At 38.0% G+C, this 22764-nt stretch overlaps 1 protein-coding gene across 34 annotated transcripts in view; it reads left to right on the forward strand.

Moving 5' to 3' along the window:
- The window catches only part of LOC123874566 (tropomyosin-2), a 40043-nt gene extending 22254 nt beyond the window's left edge, over positions 1–17789 (forward strand). For 3 of the 34 annotated variants that reach the window (XM_045920026.1, XM_045920007.1, XM_045920029.1), the window contains 6 exons: positions 3173–3290; positions 7181–7251; positions 10490–10565; positions 10851–10913; positions 13208–13277; positions 15962–16481. In XM_045920026.1, the coding sequence (XP_045775982.1) occupies positions 3173–3290; positions 7181–7251; positions 10490–10565; positions 10851–10913; positions 13208–13277; positions 15962–16350 (787 nt within the window). In that variant the 3' untranslated portion in view covers positions 16351–16481. Of the gene's footprint in view, positions 1–3172; positions 3291–4695; positions 4814–5639; positions 5711–6363; positions 7252–10489; positions 10566–10850; positions 10914–11385; positions 11449–12244; positions 12308–13207; positions 13278–14189; positions 15463–15961; positions 16482–17521 lie in introns of those variants that run through there. The other 31 variants (XM_045920037.1, XM_045920022.1, XM_045920039.1 and 28 more) reach the window with 21 other exon arrangements.
- Positions 17790–22764: the final 4975 nt, after the last annotated feature.

The following is a 22764-nucleotide window of genomic DNA, read 5'->3' on the forward strand; positions in this document are numbered from 1 at the left end:
CATCTCCGACCACCAACCAGTCCTCTTGACGCTGAAGACAACGCCGATGACTTCTCTTCTCCCTCCGCCAAAGCATCGCCAGGACTGGCGAATCTTCGCCGAACACATGGCCAAGCATTCGCCGTCCTTCAGAGTGGAGAGCCCTGCAGACGTCGACCGACTCGCCGAGGACCTCAGCGCGACTATGTCCACCGCGCTTCGAGAGTCCAGACTCGACGCTGCAGCCATGCGAAAACCACGCCAGCTCCCATCCTACATCCAAGCGATGCTGGAGGAGAAGAGGAAACTGCGCCGGACATGGCAAAACCAGCGGTGCCCGACCATGAAGACGCGGCTCAACGCTCTGGCCGCCAAGATCTCGGAAGCGTTACAAACTATCGCTGACGAGTCTTGGCATATGACCATCGAGCGAGCCGGCGATGACTGGTCCGGCATCCACCGCCTTTGCCGCCGACTCTCCGGGAAACCGCCTCCGATTAGGCCCCTCCTGGCCGGTGACGGAACCCCGCGTTACCGTGCCGAGGACCGAGCGGAGATCTTTGCGGACCACCTGGAGACGCAGTTCACCCCGAACCCGACCACAGATGTGCAGCACGAAGAAGCCATCGAGCGACACTTGGAGGCATACTTCGAGTCGCCGATAGCGCCGACGGAAGACCCCGTCGTATTTTCCCCTGGACAAGTCCTTCGGATGATTCGACGAACTAAACTGCGCAAAGCGCCCGGCCCCGATCGAGTCACCAACGAAGCCCTGCGTCACCTACCCCCGCGAGCAATCGCGACGTTGACGCGGCTATTCAACGGGATACTCCGCACCGGGCACTTCCCATCGTCGTGGAAGCTCGGCCGAGTCATCATGATTCCGAAGCAGGGGAAAAACATCATGCAGCCTGGGAGCTACCGTCCCATCACGCTGCTGTCGACGATCTCGAAAGTCTTCGAGAAGTTGCTGTTGCTGCACATCACGCCTCATATTCAGCCACGCGACGAACAGTTCGGTTTCCGTGCCGAACACTCTACCACGCTCCAAGTCTCGAGGGTACTGCACCACCTCGCTGCCGCCATGAACAAGCGAGAGCGGTGCATTGCAGTATTCCTCGACATGGAGAAGGCGTTCGATCGCGTCTGGCACACCGGGCTCATCTACAAGCTGTCCACGTCTACTATTCCTCGTCGAGTAGTCAAGACTGTGGCCACCTTTTTGCAAGACAGGCGATTTCAAGTGGCGGTTGAAGACGCCCTGTCCACGGAGCGCCCCATCCGAGCCGGTGTGCCTCAGGGAAGCTGCCTGTCGCCCGTCTGCTATGGCAGATACACGGACGACATCCCAGTGGTCGGCGACGCCATGCTGGCGTTGTACGCCGACGACGCTGCATTCATAACAAAGTCGATCAATGGACCGCACGCGGCGATCAAAATGCAGCGTGCACTGGATGCACTTCCCGCTTGGCTGAATGACTGGAGGCTGAAGGTCAACGTGGCGAAGACTCAGGCGGTATCCTTCGGGCGGACTGCCCCGCCGCCACGGGTATCGCTCTTAGGAGAGACCATCGAGTGGACGCCCTCGGCCAAATACCTGGGGGTAACCATCGATAGGGGACTCAAGATGCGATCCCACGTGAAGAACGTGGTCACGCAGACGCGCGCCGCACGGGCTCTCTTGCGCCCAGTGCTGGCGTCCCACCTGCATCTCCGTACGAGGCTGTGCGTCTACAAGACGTACGTCCGCACGCGACTCACTTACGCGGCCCCAGCTTGGTACGCGCTACTAAGCGAAACGGACCGCAAGTCGCTGCGGGCGCAGCAGTCGCTAGCGCTCCGCACCATCGCCGGAGCTCCACGCTTCGTACGGAACGCGGTCATCTCCAGGGACCTGCGCATGGAGAGCCTCGACGACCACGTTCGCCGCCTGAGCACCTCGATGTTCGCGCGCGCTGATGGAGCGCAAGCCCAGCACCTGCGGGGCATCGCGCCATACCATCGGCGTCCGCCGGACAAGTTAGGTCTACCACGTGACCTGACCACCTGAATAGTCACCACTGCTTCCCCGCCGCTGGCTGACGGGCGCTCGCCGGAACATCGCCGGCGGGCTCGACCTCGCCGAGCCGCGGGCGCTAGCCTCAAGGACATCCCACGCCGCCGCAGTAGCCGATCGCTCGCGAACATCCGCGGGCTCGATCGCACTGCCGTGCGGCCACTACCGGACATGACAATCCGGAATTGACACCCAGACCAGTGGTCCAACCCCGTGCCCCGCCCGCAGTCGCAGGCGGCGTAGCCACCACTGAAGAGGGCCATCGCCCTGACCAGTCACCCCGGGACCCGAAAGGGTCCGCGTGGACGACCTTGAGATGAAATCCAGACGTTTTTAAATAGCGTGACACCAAACAGCGTAGCCCGCGCCATGTTACTCCGTCATCGATATATTTACGTATGCGTACAGCACTAAGACCCGTAACACACCTGTCTCAAGGTTGTGAATTAAAGTTTTCACCGCCTAGGGCTTACGAAGGCAATGTAAACGCGATGAAACGAGATAATTATTTAGCACGCCGATTCACCGATAAGCCAGAAAGCGTAGTAAAAGTAGATTTTAATCTTTTTATTATATTACCACTAGTAGTTTTACACTGTATCTTTTAAATGATTTTAAAAAGTACTTAATGTTTTATTTTTGTAATACATTTTTTTTTTAATTTTAAATAATCGATCTACCTATTGAATTTTCTGTTTCTAGTTAATAATTATATTGTGTGCATGAGTGTTATTATTAGTTCATAACCTAGTCTTACTTTTTGTTTTTCGTGTTTTTATCAGCTCTGAACATTTTTCTTTTTTTACCTATTCAGTCTTTACGAGTTTCCTTATCTTTCTGAAATATTCTTGTTTACGATAGTACTCGAAATTTCAATGAATGTATGATTCATTGGAATTTCACATTTTCAACAAACTTCAAAATTAGTTTACAAAAAAATCGTCTGAGTAACTTTTTTCTTAAAATCATTTAAAAAGTCTAGTTAAAGTAATATAAATATGAGTTACTCATTATTAGTTACTGTCGAAGCCAAGAATATAGTTTTAAAAAAATAATTCAAAAAAAACCCTTTTCCATGATATACTTTTTTCGATATCGATGTTATAACACGCATGTGTTTGGCCCCGCACTAACCAGAATACGCAAGGCGCTGGAGAACCGAACCAATATGGAGGACGACCGCGTCGCCATCTTGGAAGCGCAACTGGCACAGGCCAAGCTCATCGCAGAGGAATCTGACAAGAAATACGAAGAGGTGAACGTCTGTTGATGCAATAGCTTCGTTACCTACAAAGACTTCTATATACCTATAGGCACATAGAAGTTTTTGGTTACGTGTTGTTATACGTTCGACTGGTTTTTTTTAAATCGGCCAAGTGCGAGTCGGACTTGCACACGAAAGTTTCCGTACCATCGTGCAAGAAATAACACTTTTTAATTCTTTTTAATTTTTATGTATTTTAACGTTTTTGAATTTTTTTATTTTATTTCTCATTTAAAGATTTTGATTTTTTGAATTGTTATAGCGACAATACAAATACACACTGTGAAAAATTCAACTCTTTATTATGGTTCATGAGATTACCTACAGCCCGCTGACAGACAGGCAGACAGACAAACAAACAGATAAACAGCGAAGGCTTACACTTTAGCGTCAAAGTAAAAAGTTCTTTAATTTTTATTGCATAACATTTATTACGAAGTAGAGTTGTTACTTTAAATACCCATAAATGTCAATACTTTATTTCAAAATGTAATTACTGAAATCACTGAACGTTATTTAAATATCATATTCTTATTTTTAATATCACTTTTTATTTCGAAACGCTCATTTCGTTGTTAACGACGGCTGCCGTATTTATGTGCCTACTTGGATTTCGTAAATGCATTTGGCTGATGTCTTTCTGATATTGCATTAATTAAAAACTTAAAGTAAATCTGCTGTCCTTTATTTTGTAATACATGAAGAAAGAGCTAGTACACCTCTTGAACTTGAATTTTTCTAGAACACCCATTTGACATCAATATGTTAAATTAAATCAGTAGACCTTGACACGTAACTACTGGGACTAGGCTTGGTCGAACTGCCTTCAGATCAATCTTTATTATTCAATGAAGGTTTCAAGGGCCGTTATATTATTTTGAAATTTAAACTAGAAAATTTTATAAAAATGTCAATCTAGCGTATAACAACACAAAATAATTATACTTGAAATCAAAAACACTCACTATGCAGTCAAATACTTTTCATAATTTACTGTGTGAAATGTTATTTATTACAAAAACTGTTTTTCACTAGTGTTTCAGATTTCAAATGAAGAAGTTACTCCTAATTTGAGTTAGAATTATTATTCTGATTCAAAGTAGGAGTATCTTCAAATATTAAATGTTTTATTATATATGGATGCCTTGAAACAGCACGTATCGTCTAAGAATATATTTTGATGACACACACACATTCTTTCCGATGATTCAAAAGATGCGTGCTGATTCTACGATTTTCTCCACAGCATTGCAGTTCCACAGGTTGTATGTCGCTTTAATCGTTCCTTGTTGTTCTGTCCCTTGCATGTCTTCTAACTCTCGGGTCACCCTTGATACGATCGATATAAAATTGTTTTTTTCTGAACCGAAACTTATATAAATGTTATGGGGTGCAGTGCCCGCAAGATCCTCGAGAACAGGTCGTTGGCTGATGAAGAGCGCATGGACGCCCTGGAGAATCAGCTGAAGGAAGCCAGGTTCCTCGCTGAAGAAGCCGACAAGAAATACGATGAGGTCTTTGAGTTGTGGTGTTGTTTGGTTTACCCTTGTTTTGCTTTCCAGCGCATACTTGATTATAAATATTTCTCCTGCATCATTTTTATCAGTGTTAACATTTTATAAATCATAAACGCTAAAGATCTGAGCTATTTCAATTCAGATGCAGGTATGATATGTTTTGTGATCTGACGACTTCGAGTGATACTATTCCTGTACAGAATTTTTAATACACTCCGATGAGATAATAACGCTCCCTAATTTTTTCTTACTTATTTCGATTGAAGTCTGTGTTAAATTTTTTCTTCTGTTGTAAATTCATTATCATTACTAACACCAGAGTCTTAGCCAAAATTTGATTACACTAATATACTTTCAAGTTGTTCGTGTAGCATGTTATCATTGTTATATAGACTTCAGTTTTGATAAAGCGTTCTGGAATTGCTTACGGAGTTATCACACTCCGATAAGGTACCACATTATCCAGTTTCAAATTCATAATATTTTAACACATTCCCCTGTCACGATGCGAAAATATAACATGTGGTGGACAGATGGTTTCAATAATACTGTCCTAATTCCCCTGACATATGACCCTGCGTAGTGAAGGTAGTCTTAAAAGTCAGTCCGAAAATGGAGAAGTATCGTACATGACCGTACGTTTCTTTCCCTTATAAGGACCGACCAGTTTATGCCTCGCATACGTCGTTACATAAGTATTACTGCCATATATGAAGGGTGCAGTTGCTTAAGAGTTCGACGAAGTACATAATAACGCTGACATTTTTACTTTGTGCACGTACAAGGGATTTCGCAAGTTTCTCACACGGTGTCATGTCTCCAGGTGGCTCGTAAGCTCGCCATGGTAGAGGCGGACCTGGAGCGCGCCGAGGAGCGCGCCGAGACTGGTGAATCGTAGGTTTCCATTGAATTAGCCGCGAGCTCCCGTTACGCTCGACCTGTATTACTGATATGCCTGTAAACTTTTCTGATGCGTTGCGTTCAAGCGCCTTCAAGCATATTTTTGTCCGGTGTATCAGGTAACATTGAGAGAGTGCGGTGAGCTCGGGGATTCGTTTAGCAAGTTTTCGCCACAGTTTTTGCATGGTTGTTCATTTGCATTCTTAACATTGCTGCACCGTAACTCGTATTATCGACATCGATCCTAACATCGGCCGTCGCTGTTGTTTTTGCATGCCCATTTTAGGTCGTCTACGGGATAGAAGCCGAGGTGGTGACATTACATTTTATTTTTATTAGCATCAGTCATGATTATAACGCATAGGTGTTGTTTATTTACATTAATTTGAGTTTTGATTTACGATTAATATTTAAGTTCGCGCAGGCCAGTGGCCCTTGCACCGCAGCGCGTGCTGCAAGCGCCACTCTCCTGTATAGCTAAAACAAAACAAGGGTTGCCCCATCTCATGGATATTTCTCGAGCGATGTATACTATCATGTCCGTGTCCCGACTAAATTTCTGTTCTTTAGTGTGTGTATCATCTTCGTGGCCGTAGGCTAGTCTGTGCCAGGAAATATGTGTGGTATAGGGCAATTTTCGTTTTCAGATATGCACCGCATTACACCAGAATTACTGGCCGTATGCGTGCCGCACATATGCAAGCGCACACATCACATAACGAATATAATAACGCACTAGATAGCACTTAGATATTATATGTTAATAAATATTACTGAAACTAAAACTTAAAGCTTAAATGTTTTGGGACAACCCTCGTTTTTATTTTACTGAGTTCGGACGCCGCTCTCGACTACCCGCTTTGTGTGATCCTGTTTTTTTTTAAATAATTTGTTGTTTTGTGTTGCTTTTGCGGATAATTTATAAGCAAGCCATGTCAAATGAACCAAGTTAAAAAAAAAAATGCTTTTTGGCCTAACTTTCAGTCAACAAACTTAGTAATACAACTCCAAAAAAAATAATTATGGTCTTATCAACGAATAAGACCACATTTCATTTACAAACTGGTTTAAAGAGTAATTGAACTAGCAAGCCTAAATAACTAAACCTTTCCCTCACTACTTTGCACCATGTTTAATGCCTTTCTAGCAATGATTTAGGGGTATGAGTCTTTGCCATACCTAACAGATTGAAACTGCACCGTCACATCATCAGATGACATTGTAGTGAAGCACTATCTTTGACATGGTGAAAAATTATCCCTCTCTCCTATCAGACAGTGAAGGTCTTGCCTAGCCGTTGGACATAAGGCTGTACTGTAAAAATAAATCACAAATCCAGTAGTCGCCTAGTAGTCACGCACTGCACCATCAAAGCGTTGAGTCGAGAGCGGCGATGGACGAGCGTAGCGTAGTGTGTGTTGTGTGTGTGTGCGTGGGCGTGTACTAACGCTCGGCCGGCGCTAGGTGGCGCGCAAGCTCGTGCTGATGGAACAAGACCTCGAGCGGGCCGAGGAGCGCGCAGAGCAGAGCGAATGGTGAGTATATCGCATAGAGAGAATATGAGCTAGTTATAGAGAGCGCCTTAGAGATTATCAACCTATCATATTATGGTCTGCGTTGCTGTCGAAGATTTAAAAATTTTGACTAAGCTAAGGTGCTATAACTCGTTCATCGATATGGATTCACGCTAAAATCATGGCGCAGCACTGTCTTAACGCGTCGTGCCCGGCAAACAACTTGAATGTTGACGTGATTGGTTGGCGAATTGCGAGTGCACGTAATTGGTTGATCAGTCGGCACTGGCCATTAGTTGATAAGTCGACGCTTCGGGGATTCGCCAACTTTTCCCCAGTATGCCGCTTAGGGTTCAAGTTGTTTGCCGGCACTATACAAGAACATCTGCTTAGTGACTCATGAGCGATATGAGCGCTCTATAGCTTGCTTATATACTTACCTACCTATTCTAGGATAAGATCTAATTATTATGATCTATGTCATAAGTCGTACCACGAAACTTGAAAAGCAGGCGATTATTGCAAGTAGGAATATTCTGTATCATTTTTGGCAATAAACGATTATTTGGTCGCACTAGCGGTCTGTCCTCAAACAGTTCATGATTAGCCAACCGGGAATGTTAACTAGTCGCCAAAGAGACCTATTTCATAAAGTTTTTGACATTTAGTTACCTTTTACGAGCGTCGCTCGCGATCGCTCAGAGTACAGACTCTTACGCGAAAATCCATTTTGACTATTAGTTCCTAATTTTGTATAGCGAAAAACGATACAGAATACTCTTGTAGATTGTGCTGTTGATACGGAACGCATGAATTTTTTTTTTCGCTCGGCGCAGCACACCTCAGATATACAATAAAATTGATTGATCGCCAAACTCGGTCAGCTTTTGTGGTGCTAACTATAACAATTTCCATTTAGAATATAGCCGTCTATATAATTATGTATGTTAAAATGAATCTAATCTTTTCTACCAAATTTTAAAGCACATCGCATAGAAAAAAATTCGTTTCTTTTTTAATCAAGTTTTAGCTTAAATGAAATTATGTACATATTTTATCTTCATTTTGTTTTATAAACAAAAGATTATTATTATTTACATAATAATTATTTTTGTGCTCTTCCATCTATTTAAAGAACACTCGAAAATATTTAAATATGGTAGGTAATTCCCCTTATGTATTTTATCATAAACGGAACAAAGTATAGGGATGTACGTTGCGTCTTCGGTATGACAAGTATCGATGTTTTACTGTCGACTATACATTGACATCATGATGTTCGATCAAAATGAATTGTCTTGATTATAATAGACGGCCATATTGTAAATGGGTAGAATGTAGATCTAACAAAACGCTTTAACACAAAACCATAAACGACAACATATTTGTAAAATTAAACAACAGCATTTAAAATAAACGTACATAATATGAAAGGCAATATTAGTTCCAATATTTAAATGTTACAATAATATATTATATGATAAGATAAAGCGAATTAGTAAAAAACACAGGTTTTTTCTAAGTCACAGTCTTAAATCTTAATGTAGAAGTTTTGGATACATTCTTGAAGCAACAACATTCAAAATCAATAAAAATTTGTTCATAATGGCAATAGAAATACTGTAGTGTCACAACTCACAAGTCTAGTTAGATCTTTTGATTCGGACTTATGTCTTGGTTGACTGATTCAATACAGAAAAAACTTTTGTACGAACATAATATAAACGAATGTTCTATTGGACAAGATTTTGTGTCACAAAATAATTATTGCAAACTATTTAGTATGAAAAAGATTTATCCAATAGCTATTTTTCTGCTTAATATGCCAAAAAGCCTGTTTGTATTTATGTGAAGTCGTACATTATACATTCCGTTTCGGGCATTGATATTAAATTGAATGGGATATCATACACCTATCAGCATTTATCATCATTAGAGATGTAAACTAGAGTTACCGATAAAAAAATGCTGAACTTATTGTAAATTTTAAATATCATTTGCATATAAATTCTAGCAGATTAACCTTTAATCCGATTTATTGAAATTGAATTAGTCCAATCCCTTACTTGAATAACCCATTTCGATTTTATTGATGGTCAAAGTTTAACGATAACCGTAAAGTCACTTTTATTGCCTGTATTTATAGTGAATAAAACACAAATATGTTTATTCCGTAATAAAGACGTGTTACTTCGTAATTGGATTGATATACATAAGTAGAACTTATTGTCTCGCGAATAGAATAACTTAAATAACGGATAAGAAGCCCTATTATGCGCAAATTAGAATGAATTATGTAAAATGACTACTCAACGGTGGAATTTTATTATTCTGTGAATAGTAATACGCTTGTTAAATGACAAAAAAACAAGCAGTATCGTATACCTACTGACATTTTTCATAAAAAAAAATAAGTTGCTTATATTAAAATTATGTGTAAATTGATGGTATTGTCTCTAAGCTAAGTCACAAAGCTAAGTGTCGACTAGCAATACAACTTGTAGATGTCAACTGTTATTGGCATATCAATGTGAATTTTGTAGAAATTGACTTGCTGTGAGTGTTTACACAATACAAGTGAGGTGCAAGTGACATTCTAGAGCTTACTTCAGCAAGTTTTATTGCTAGTGGACACACATTTCTGCAAAAAGTGTTGTCGTTTCTGGTCTACAAAATATTTAATATAAGCTGGAAAAGATCCAGAATGTATATTAAACAGATTTTTTAAAAACTTCATAGAGTAATCCTACTTTTAAATTTAGCATGAATTTGTTGACAAACAAAAAAATATTTCATGTAATAAAGTTAACTGTCAACAAAAATATAAATATAAACAGCATGATAACCAGACACATAACTACTGTACACACTATTGAATTTTTTATCTAAATTGACAAGTATTTGGGTCAGGTTCATTACTTTAATGATGGACACTTTAAACTATAAAATCCTTTGTTTTCATTCGTGATTCATTAAAATGTGAAAAAAAAAATCATATTAAAGACCTTAGCCAAGATAAATTTTTTTAGTCCATTCATCCACAAGTCTGCCTGCAATCAGGTGAGATTGCAGGCGAGATTGTCTGCAATCTCACCTGGTGGTAAGTGATGATGCAGTCTAAGATGGAAGCGGGTTAACTTGGAAGGGGTATGGTAGTATTTAATAAACCTATACCCCAGATTTTTAATTAAATTAATAACAATATACTTATAGAAATTTTTAATAGATGAAATTTATTTGTCTCTTCTATTTATTTCAGCAAAATCGTCGAGCTTGAAGAAGAGCTTCGCGTGGTCGGTAACAACCTGAAATCCCTAGAAGTCTCCGAGGAAAAGGTTAATATGCAAACAAATACCCTATTGTTATTTCTATAAGAGCTAGTTTCAATTACTGATTCAGGCTAGGAATCTATGCTAATGACCATAAAATTAAAATAGTTGAATAATTGATTGGAGTTAAAGTGAAACTTGATTATGATGCACCAACCAGATACGTATTCGAGGTATTTAATGTCTGCTACGTTATGAAAAATGACGTTTAATTTGGATCTTATGTTCTACCGTAGAAACTAGAATGACAGAATGAGTACTAAAGTAATTAATGAGTACCGTTCCTAACAGGCCAACCAACGTGAAGAGGAGTACAAAAATCAGATCAAAACCCTCACAACCCGCCTAAAGGAGGTGTGATGCGAACGAGATCGGTTCATTTGTGCGAGTGTTTTGTACGCTTGCCTAACTGCATTATGCCGCACACTCCCTCTAGTGTACTGTTCATGCTCAATTAATCATAAAAAAATAGCCTCCGAGTCGGTACATTTCGTAACGCAACCTGAATCCAAATATTTTTGATAGCCTGTAATTTTCAATGGTTATCAAAGCCACAGCCGAAACCTTTTGTGATATATTGAGCGTGAAACGTAGTGCGAGTATAACCATTTCCTATTTTATTTCTTCGATTTCGTACTCTTAGTTGTTGTGTACGTTTTCCTTTAACAGTTATGTTGTTTTAGTTTTTTTCTAATAATCTTCGTACTGGTATCGGACAGTGTTGCTGTTGTAAATTGAACTATACTGTGGCACTGTATGATACTGCATGGAGTTTTCGTTTTCGCTGTTTTATTTGTGTACTTTCGTTAACAAAAAATAATCGCAGGCGACACAAAGGGAAGAAACATACGAGGGTCAGGTGAAACTGCTCGACGCGCAGCTCAAAGAGGTAACGACGGCTGCAGCGAAGGAATCTTTAGATATATCTGGTTGTGGTTGTAGTGTTGAACCACGCTCATTGCCAATCTGTGTTTCATGAAATAGCCCCTCTTTGTCCTTGTTTCTTGAGATCTCTGTATCTATCCGTGCTAACAAGTTGGTGAGAAGGGCTAATTCAGTGGTGTAGGTTTGTGTAGTCGAGTGGCTGACCGCGGTTGGTGCTTCATCTATGTATCTTCATAATATTATTTTAGAGGTTATCATTATTTTACTTTTACCTGTGAATAATTTTATTCCTGTATTTATTATTTATGTATATAATTTGCGCCTGTTTCGTGATCGTACGCTTTTGATTTCTTATTTATCACGCAGTCTAGTAAAGCTTTATCTTCTTGTATGTTATCATTTTGTATTATATGAATCTTGACACTTTTTTTTTTCTAAGGATTATTCCTTTTTCCTACTATCCTTTTTACTATTTATCTGAATTGTGCAGTTCCATATTTAATTACATCATATCTTTTTATTTCGGAATATTTACTCGATCTTTTTTTATAAAGGGGTCAAATTATGCTTCAATCGTTTTATCTATAACGAATCCTTCTTAACAATTCGTTACTTTGATAGAATTCTCTCTTTTATCACTACTTATTATCATCATTTTCAATTCCATCTCCGTATATCGTTTGCCAGACATGGCCATTTAAAAATCATTTAAAAGTAAAGATTATAAGTCCATGGCGTACAGTCACAATACGGGCGCTAGCATGCCGGTGGCTTGCTAAGTAATTAGTATGTGTGGCTAGGCGATGGCGTCCCGTGATCACGTCGAGGATAAGATTCACAGCCTCTCGCAGAAACTGACGCAAGTAAGTCTCTGTACTGGCGGTAGCTTTGGTCTCGGCAACACATTAGACAGATAAAACTGTTTATAATAATATATCAATTACATTTACGACAGTTTATCATTTATCTTACTTTTACCTGTAAACACTGAGATCATTATTATCGTATGGCTTTCGAATGACAGTAAAATAAATTAAATACCTATACTTTTTGAATTTCTTGCACTTGATTTTTTTGTGCACATAGAAAATCATTTATTTAAATTAAGGTACTTACATGAAAAAGTTACTGTTTACTTTTGTAATTTTGGTCTTAAAAAAAATCAAACAAAATTGAAAACACATTCGATCTGTCATTTATAAATGTATCATAAACTTTTTATAACGTAAAGGAGACCAAAGCTACTTGCCTTATTTCTTTGTACATAACATTATTTTCATATTTATTTACATTTTTTGTTATAAGGGGTAAAATTGTATATTGTGTTAAATTATAGCCTCAGTTCGGCACTTAGCTGCTTTTGGTAAAGGTAATTTGCATGATGTGTGGCGCTTGAGTTGTAGTTTTTAAATGTTTTTGTGATATTCTTATTTTTTTGTGAATTTAACAAATTCCAATTTTTTGATTGTAAAACTTAAAGAAATTTTATTGTTATTATTTTAATTAACTAAGGTAAATTAACGTAAAAAATAAATAATGAAAATATCTTGCATGGAATTTTGATGTTACGAAAATAGCCTTTTTTCTGTTTTGTTATGTTATATAAAAGTAAAATATTCTTTATTTGTACATCATAGCAATAGTAGTAATAATTACAATTCACTTATAGTTTTTGGTAAAGTCAGTACATATTTGAAAAAATATCAGAAAAAAGGCTATTTATTTCAAGGTCACCTATTAATTCATTTCTTAAATGTTTACAGGCTGAAGCTCGCGCTGAATTTGCTGAGCGCTCTGTGCAAAAACTCCAGAAGGAGGTCGACAGGCTTGAAGGTAATATTTTTTTATTACATTTCGTTAAAATTATTGTAGGAATTTTATAAAAAATCTAAAATTAGACTTACGCAATTGTTAAAAAATTAAATCTGGATATTTAGTTTCAAGTTCTACAGGTAGAACAAGTATATTATCGAGTACAGCAGTCGGATAAGTTGAATTTCAAATTACCTCTGAAGTCAAGTTGCAAAAACGTTAATGTTTGATAAATAACCAAAGCTTTGGATATAAACGCACTTAAACCATCTCAGCCATCATTTGAGCTGTGTTTTTGAGTTACAAAGCTGTACTATAGAGTTTAAAGCTTCTTTACTTTTCATTTCGCTATAATTCTAGCTTAATACTTTCTTAATTTCACAGTAACATTTAGTTTTTAATTTGTTTAATACGCAACTGAGAAAATAAATTACCGAAAAATGTCAAAGTTATAGATATATTCACAGTTGTGTAGGATATTATTTGTTAGCATGGAGTTTAAATGTTTCCTGCTAGACTGCTCGAACTGTCGTTGTAGTTTTTCGATTTATTTTGTTTTCTGCATGGTTTTATTTAAATGTTGTTTTTTTGCCCTAACCACCTGGTTCGAATATTCTCGATGTCCTTGAAATAAATGCATCAACATTGATAAACAATGATATCATTGTTTGTTTTTTCTTACTTAAGCAAGAAATTAGTTTAATTATAAGAAATTAGGTTAATTAAAATCATTTATTTTTGCCAACAATGGAATTTTTTAGACAAGTAAATTAAATCTTTATTTTGATGTACTGCTAGTGTATTTGTAGTAAAAAAAATTTAAATAATCTATAACTTTAGAAATAAAAAATAGTTTTGCTTTCAAATATCGAGAATATTCGTTTCAAGTATAGTGGTGTGTGTGACTTACCGTGGCCGCGTCCGATCTTGCAGACGATCTGGTGGCCGAGCGCGAAAAGAGCAAAGTTCTGCAGGAGGAAATGGAGGCCACGCTCCACGACATCCAGAACATGTGAACATGCCCCCTCTAACCCGCCCGACTCACTTCACCCATTATCGATATCGAGTAATGAATACGCACCTCACTAGCCGGCTCTCTAAATGGCTTCTGTCACTTTTGACAGCCGACGGGTGGCCATTACAAAAGCGTATTTTTAGTCTTATGAAACGCGGGCTTTTTGAGCCGGAATGAATGAACTCTCGTGTTATTTATTGATTTTTTACTTTTGATTTTTTTCCTTATTTTATTTTTTGATATGATTTTTTTATTGATATGACTAGTTAATTCGCAAGTGAGGCGGGCGGGTGACTAGATGTTACTAGAGTATAAAGTATTGCCAGCCGCTTTTATGTAACGTCAAGATCGAGTGTTCGCTACGACACCACTGCCATGTGCAATTTTTTAATTTCATACCTACACAGTTTACTAATTTTTTGTCCCGTATGCCACTAAGTGTAATTCCTCATTTCGTCATATAGTCATTTGTAAAAACGCGACCGTATTTGAATCGTGTTGATGTACGGTAATATTTAAATTATTGATAAGATATTTCGACATTCCATTAATGGGACCAAAACGAGTCGTAAATACTCTTTTCTAAATCGATAGTTTTTATGAAAGACAATATTATTAACATAGGAACATTCCTAAGGATAGCTTGCTAAGCGATTTCGATGAACATAATTTTAGTTTTATTGGGGAGTGCACTGTTTGCGATTTATTATGAACTTTTTATTTACTTAATACTAGGAAAGAGATTAGTTATTTTTATTTAATGAGTGATGGTAACACGTAAAATAATGATATTTATGAGAATATGCTTGATTTATGATATTGAAGTATCTGATATTCTATGTATATGGTTTCGAGAATGTTTCTTTTTCTTGTGTCATAGTTTCCGTTGTTATTTATTAAAATTAATCTATGAATAATGACAGATAATTATTAGATGTAGAACACGTTACATTAGCAATGCCGAAATGCAAACAAGCTGGCAATTCCTTAGAGCTTTGCGTTTCTGGAATGACTCCTTATGAAGAATACAGATTCTGAAAATGTAATTTAAAATAATCGACCGGGGGTAATCCGTCTTTTTTGAAATGTTATCGATTAATAAAAAATAGATAAGTTCGTGAAAAATAAATTAATGATTTTAAGAGTATTCTAACACAAGTGTTTATAAATATATTATATTATTATTTTTAACCCTTGTCTTTTTTTACTAATCCGTCTGAACCTTTCATCCTTAAAACTAATTATTCCACCAGCTATATTACAAACTTTACCTACACGAATTTCATAAAGTAATAACAATTTAATAAAATTCATCAAAGTAATCTTATATTTCGAGAAAACGAGACGATCATTCAGAATTGTAAATATCATCCGATGAATGAAGCACGGGTCATGATAGTAGCTCCATGGTTGTAACCAGTACCCAAAACAGTGCTAACGCATGCTCCCGCCGAGAGGTCAAAGTATTCTTTGGGCCACGAAGAAACTCCTTCGATTCCAAATCGCTATTCGATATAGCGAAGCATGGAAGGAACCAGTGAACCTTTTCCGAAGCATGGAATTAACGCATGGCCCACGCGCTCACTCGGACCGCCCCGGAAGACGCCCCGAAACCCCAGTAGAGAAGTAGCCAGGCATGGACGTTAACGCATGACACTGTGAGGCGAGCTGACGGTCGTGGCTTCTGCAGATGACCTGATCAACGAAAAGGAGAGGTTCAATGACATCGGCGACGACATCGACGACACGGTCGTGGAACTCATCCCGGGCGTCGACCCCACGGACAAGCAAATAGAGAGGGCCAAGCGGCGGCTCGAGGCGAAGAAGAACGCTCCGCCGCCGCCGCCGCCCAAGGAGCACAGCCCTCCGCCGCCGCCGCCCGCGGAAACAACTCCCGCTCCCCCGCCGCCGCCCGCGGAGCCCGCCCCCGCGCCCGCCCCCGCCGAGCCCGCTCCCCCGGCCGAGGCGCCTCCTGCAGAGGCACCCCCTGCTGCAGAGGCCCCCCCTGCTGCAGAGGCCCCCCCTGCTGAAGCGGCCCCTGCCGAAGCCGCCCCTGCTGAACCTGCCCCCGCCGAATAACTTTATTTCCAACTTACGATATCTCGCCCATTCCTCCAGCTTCTTATCCTTTAACATGTCACACCGAATTATATAGTAAACGGATTTTTTTTTGTCATGTAAAAATAAATCGCAACAAATCTTAGCTGGTGGAATAGCGTTTAATTGCTCCCACTTTTAGTGATTCGAAACGCATGCGTGTTTTTAACGGACTAATACGAGTGAGGCAACTGACCGGGCCGGCCTTCGCAGACGATCTGATCGCCGGCAAGGAGCTATTCCAAAATATCGGCGTGGAGCTGGACGTGGCCTTTAAGGAGCTGGGCATCTCGACGGCCGTGACGGGCGGCTGCGACCGCTGCCCGCGCTGCCACTGACGCCGGCGCCGCATAACGCTTATCGTCTTACGCTTTCCATGTGCATTTAATACGGACCAGTAAAAATATCCCATCACATCTACATTTTTTTCATATTACCCCAAAAAAAAAAAATCGGTAGTCAACGCTTTCTGCATGAATTTGAAAGTGTCGCCGATGCGATTTTTAAGCAGAACTTAGGGCTTAATAAAGCGAAATCCGACGCATGGCTTCGGAATAACCAGGATGGCAACATGTAAGCATTTTTTAAATACTTTATAATATTACACAACTTCTTACATTTTGACGCTAAACCTAATTTTATGCTTCCGAACTTGACTTGTAAGAGTAGTTATGAGAAACGAAGATTGTTTAATTGAAAATTTGTATGGATGAGTTAATGACACGAGATTGTTTTACACAAAATGTATGTTCACATTATCAAATGTTTTGTTTGAGATACATAATTACTTACTAGACTTATATTCTGAAGACAAACGAGAAGGTGAATCTACCTCTACATAGGTATACCAATAATTAATTACTAAGAATAAGTATGTAACACAGTATTCATGATTTTAGGATTAGGCCTGTTAGGATTTTTCGTAGGTTCGAATCCTGCAGTTTCCGTAAAGTTCTGACACTTTTTGCTCTAACCTAACAAGTGACAACCATAAATTTACATTCAGACCCCTACTGTTGCATTTTATGGTAAAAGGAATTACAATTTACAGTCCTTATTCAAGTTCTTCGATCATTACCTAATGACAAAGTTGCTCATAAATTGGTACTTGGTGTAATTTTTCGAGTTGCATTAATTTATTATAAATGTCCAGACGAGCTCGTCGCCGAGAAGGAGAAATACAAGGACATCGGTGATGACCTGGACACCGCCTTTGTTGAACTCATCCTCAAGGAATAACCTGGACCCTTGGCTTCGAACCTTGGGCCTGTGGTGCGCCGGCGTTTCCACCCGCCCGCGAATATGTATAGACGTATTTTAATTTATATTTTACACTCCTAATTTAAAGTATTACATCTACTTTTAATGACGGTATTTATTTTCAATTTTAATTTAAAATAAAATAATTTATTATTTTAAAATGCTTGTGTATTATTTGAAAACCCTTTTACGTTAACAGTTACAAAAGTTGATATTCAATTGAAAAGTTTTATAATTTTCAATAATTTGAGATTAGCTTGGACTTGAATCCTTGCAGTCCTGATTTGATTTTCAACTTTTGTGACGTGTATTGCTTATTATCTAGTTCTTTGTGGTAAGGTAATTGAATTAGATGCTTCATTTCTTATGCTTATGCACTCGAAGTTATTTAAACTCGCTGCCGACATGACGTATTTGCTAGAAACTATAAACAAGTAGCAGGCAGCAAATATGTTGTTCTCACTTAGTTGCATATTAGAAATAGCAACGCATGGTTCAGATGCTTAATTTTCATTTTGATAAAAATTGCTATTGAAAATTGAAAAAAAAAAGTAGTAAATACATTTGATGCTATTTTTTCTACGTTAAATGATGTGCCCTAATGATGCAATTTAAAATGGAACGTCGCTCTAGATTATAGAAAAAGGCTTTTTTGTGAATTTTCTATCTACCTACACCTACAAAGTGGATGCTGGGAAGCCATTCCACTCTAAAAAGATCATTCGAAGAAACGCAGGAGTCGTCGCCTAAAATAAAGTAACGAGCAATAGATAATAATTAGTGATGTAGGTAGTTAAAAAGTATTTGATTAGATCGTTACACATCCTTTGACATTACTGTTTCTTAAAATCTTCCTATATCTACTGCAAATAAAGTTATGTTATATTGCAATTTTTAGTAGGTAGGCTTACCTTACCTTAGCAAGAAAACCACATGGTTGGAGTCGTACAATGAACACATCCTTGCCTCAGGGAACAAATACTTCCACCTGTACAATTGATGAGTCTTGTACCTACGCTGTTACTGGTTGGATATTTTTTTAAATAACCTCATCCCATAATCCCAACAAACAACTTGAAAAATACGCCGTAGTGAATTTTTAGGTCTGACGGACCATGAGGGGATCTACGGCGATTGGTTGATTGTTGTTTAATGTGATGCATCAACTTTCCTCCAACGCCGCTATTTGCTCAAGTTGTTTTTGGTTACTGTGCCAATTCCTAATCGTCCTATCCTTTTGAACCGTCACACACTAATGTCTCTACTAATATCTTTTCGTACTAACGTTCACCTAACATTTCAACAGATGAAGTCATCGAAGAAAGAAGTAAATACAAAGTTATCGTGGATGAAGTCGACCAGACGTTTGCTGATCTTTCAGGTTATTAAACCAAACGAGAGCATAGGTAATGTCCGCCATCTTGAAAAGCTGAAATGGCGGGAAACTGCTTGGCCCACCATCTTGAAAACTATGAAATGCGGGAAAATTGCTTTTGTATAATTTGCGCAGTGCACATGATGATTGTAATAAATGGATTTTGCTGTCTCTATGATTTTTTACGTTATGTTTTTAAGTAAAAAAAAGTAATATTTACGTACTTAAAATCAAACGTAGGTACCTATGTACCTACTTGTTTTTATTATAATGATTTCGTTGCAAAAGCAAACGGCAAGCAATAATAAAAATCTTGATCGAAATAGTTAAGTGTGCCTTGAAAGCTTGAAAATGAAATCGGTTAAAAATGTAATGATAAACTTGGTACCAATTCAAAACTACGTAGGTACTAGAGCTAAACAAAAGTATACATCAGAATAAAAGGCTGTACCTATAGTTTCTAATGTTTGCCTACTTTTTACGTCGATTTGCTAGTCTTAAAGATTAGTAAAGAAAGGCTTATTTAGGTACGCTTTCGCCCAAGGAAGCTTTTCATGTAAAACTATGTGTGATTGACAAAGTTGTGTGAAAAATAAAAAGATATTTAATAAAAAAAAAATATTGTATAAGAAAATTGTCTATTATGTATTTTATTTTTCATAAACACTGCCGTTTTTGAATAACAATGAATTGCAATATAACTGCGCTGATCTAAGATATTTTTCTGATCAATAATTATTATTATCCACCTTAATTTAAGTATACCTAATGTCTACTATGTTTAATTACAGTATTCAAATGAATATAAAAAAATCATTTAGGTTTATATTATTAAAATAAGAGCCTGCGAGGGCCAAACCTTTGTTATTTTATAAAAGCTGAAAATTTCTCTGCGTATTGCAACATAGGAAGGAACGATCAGTGTCTATGAAGTTTAGCTCATGGTGGCTTTGGGTAATAATATGTAAAAAAGGTGTAAAAAATCTTACGTCAAAGTATAAAGTATAATTTTTTTTATTTTATAAACTTAAATCTCGTGAGAACTCCCTTCCAAACGTCCTAAAAGTTTAATAAATTGTTAAAGGGCTTCTGGCAGGGAGTTGCTACGATACTAAGTGTCTGGCAACGCATGACGTGATTTCTAATACTATTCCGAAGAATATATAAAAAAAAATTACACTTACCTAATACTTTGACGTAAGATTTCTTAACCTTTTTTTACGTGTTATCTTATCTCCCAAAGCCACCATGATCCAAACTGTCACTGATCGTTCCTCCCTGTGCTGCGGATAATAAGCAGAAAAACTTTTAGCTTTTATAAAATAACGAAGATCTGGCCCTCGCGGGCTCTTAGTCCATATGTAGTCCATACTAAACTTACGTTAAGATAAATTTTGTATCAATCGATCATTTGAAAATGTAAAAATAGATTTTCTACATCATTTTATAGAGACGAGAAATAAACAACTGTATCAATATTTATGTTATTATTTATTTATCAAGAGTTCCAAACGAAACCTATGCTGATTGTACCTAGGTTACGCGATTAGCTCCTTACTAGGCTCTCTTAAATCTGAGTTCGTCATCTCTCGTAATTAGTTACCTACATCATAGATTTTTTTTTAATAAGCTATAGGTACCCACAGGAATCTTTGGAAATTCCTTCTATAAAAATTACTATTATCACTCATCTTTGTATTCAAACTAAGAGCCAAAGCATATTTACCCCAAGCGTTGTGACCAGTGACCCGATATAATACAAGACTTATAAAGTTGACGAGTCAAAATAAAAATCGTACTCTTTCTATACAAAAATGTATGCTTGTAGTTTTTCAAACTCATCGCGTATAATTGAGACGAGTATATTAAGAGACGATGTATATTAGACTCTACCAAAAACCAGCCGTGTCATATCCGGGCAGGTTAACGTACCTATATACTCTTAGTCACGGATAGATATATAAAGAAAGGCATAATTCATGTCAGACCACGACCACCATATTCGTAAAATCTGACACGTCCATTCGGGATGTTTTCGACGTGAAATCAAAGAAACCTAGTCGTTTGATATAGCCTACCTAGCGTCAGTGTAGGTAACATTTGACGCCTGCAAGTGTAGATGAAGCCTCGATGCTTTGTTACAAGTTTCCTGCCCCTAGCCTAATATTTTGACAGAGGCAAGAGTGAACTAGAGTGAAAAAACTCTCGGTTTGATTTTGAATCAACGATATGTTGATGTAAAATCAAGACAAGTGTACCTACCTTAATTAAAAATTTATAACACCCCCGACAAGTGTATGTTTCAGTAACTAGAAAAGAACTGATAACTTTCAAACGGCTGAACCGATTTTCTTGGATTATAGCTAAGAAAACTCTTGATCAAGCCACCTTTAAAAAAAAAACTAAATAAAAATCGGTTTTATTCGTTTAGGAGCTACGATGCCACAGACAGATACACACGTTAAACTTATAACAGCCGTCTTTTTAGGTCGAGGCATAAAAAATAGTTTTACTTTAGGCCTACCTGCGTCAAATGTACTAACATTTGACGTCTTCTAGTGACGTCAAAACCTCTAAGTTTATCTAGAAGTTCCCCAACTGTCGTGAACTCTGATAGAGGTCGATTCAGGATTAAAACTGAGAGTTTCCTCACTCTAGTTCACTCTGCTACTGCCTTGAAACACATATCTATAGTACCTAAACATAAAACGTTTAATAATACGAAATTAGTATTTTTCCAATGATACAGTTGTTTAATCCGTATATCAAGCTTGTCAAATTAACAGGGCTCTCTCCGTCACTCGTTTCATACAATCGTAGTTCCAATTTTATTTGAATATTAAGCAACCAAAGTCCATGAAATTTTGCAGACATATTCTAGAAACTAATATCTGTGTCTGTGGTGTTTTAGATTATTCTAAAAATATGTAGTTTTAAAATTACAGGGGCTCAAAGATTTGTATGAAAATTTTTAAGACCGCGTAACTTTGAAACCGAATATTTTAACATAAATCTGGAAAACCACAGATATAGATATTAGTTTCTAAAATATGTCTGCAAAATATCATGGACTTTGGTTGCTTAATATTCAAATGAAATTGGAACTACGATTGTATGAAACGAGTGACGGAGAGAGCCCTCTTAAATATAAGTGAGAACTGCGTGAGACTTTTATATATATTATGTATAACAACTCTAAACTCAACCCTTGTAGCAATGTAGGTTAGGTATACTCCTTAATTTCTGTATATTAAGCTTTTATATCTACGAGGTGTGTTAACAGCTTAAATGACTGTTTGATTCTTGAATTAATTCTGATAATATACGTTTTTACAAAATGAATAAAGTTGTTTTATTGAACAATCCTGTCGGTCTAATATTAAAGCCTATTTATAATACGTACAGTACGTAAAGTTTTGTTTAATTCTAATATTTTTACGAGGCTTTTATAGGTAGCCTACATGTCATTCCCATCGTTTCACACATCAAATTATGATGATTAAATCTGAAAACGTGCTAAAAACTTTAAAAATTTGTTTGAGATAAACATAAAGTTATTCTGAAATCGTAGCGCTTGCGTAGCAACTGTCTACAAACTCCGTAGACAGACAAACTCTGTAGAGGGTGATGACGTCATCGCATATTTATTACTTACTGATATATTTAGCCTGTGACGTCGACCTGCAAGTTTCATTTACATTATCGATATGAGATGTTTACTCGAAAAATTCTGGCGTAGTATTTTTGGACTTATAAGTCTC

This window comes from Maniola jurtina, chromosome 18 (genome assembly GCF_905333055.1).
Source record: "Maniola jurtina chromosome 18, ilManJurt1.1, whole genome shotgun sequence".
Taxonomy (NCBI): Eukaryota; Metazoa; Arthropoda; class Insecta; order Lepidoptera; family Nymphalidae; genus Maniola; species Maniola jurtina.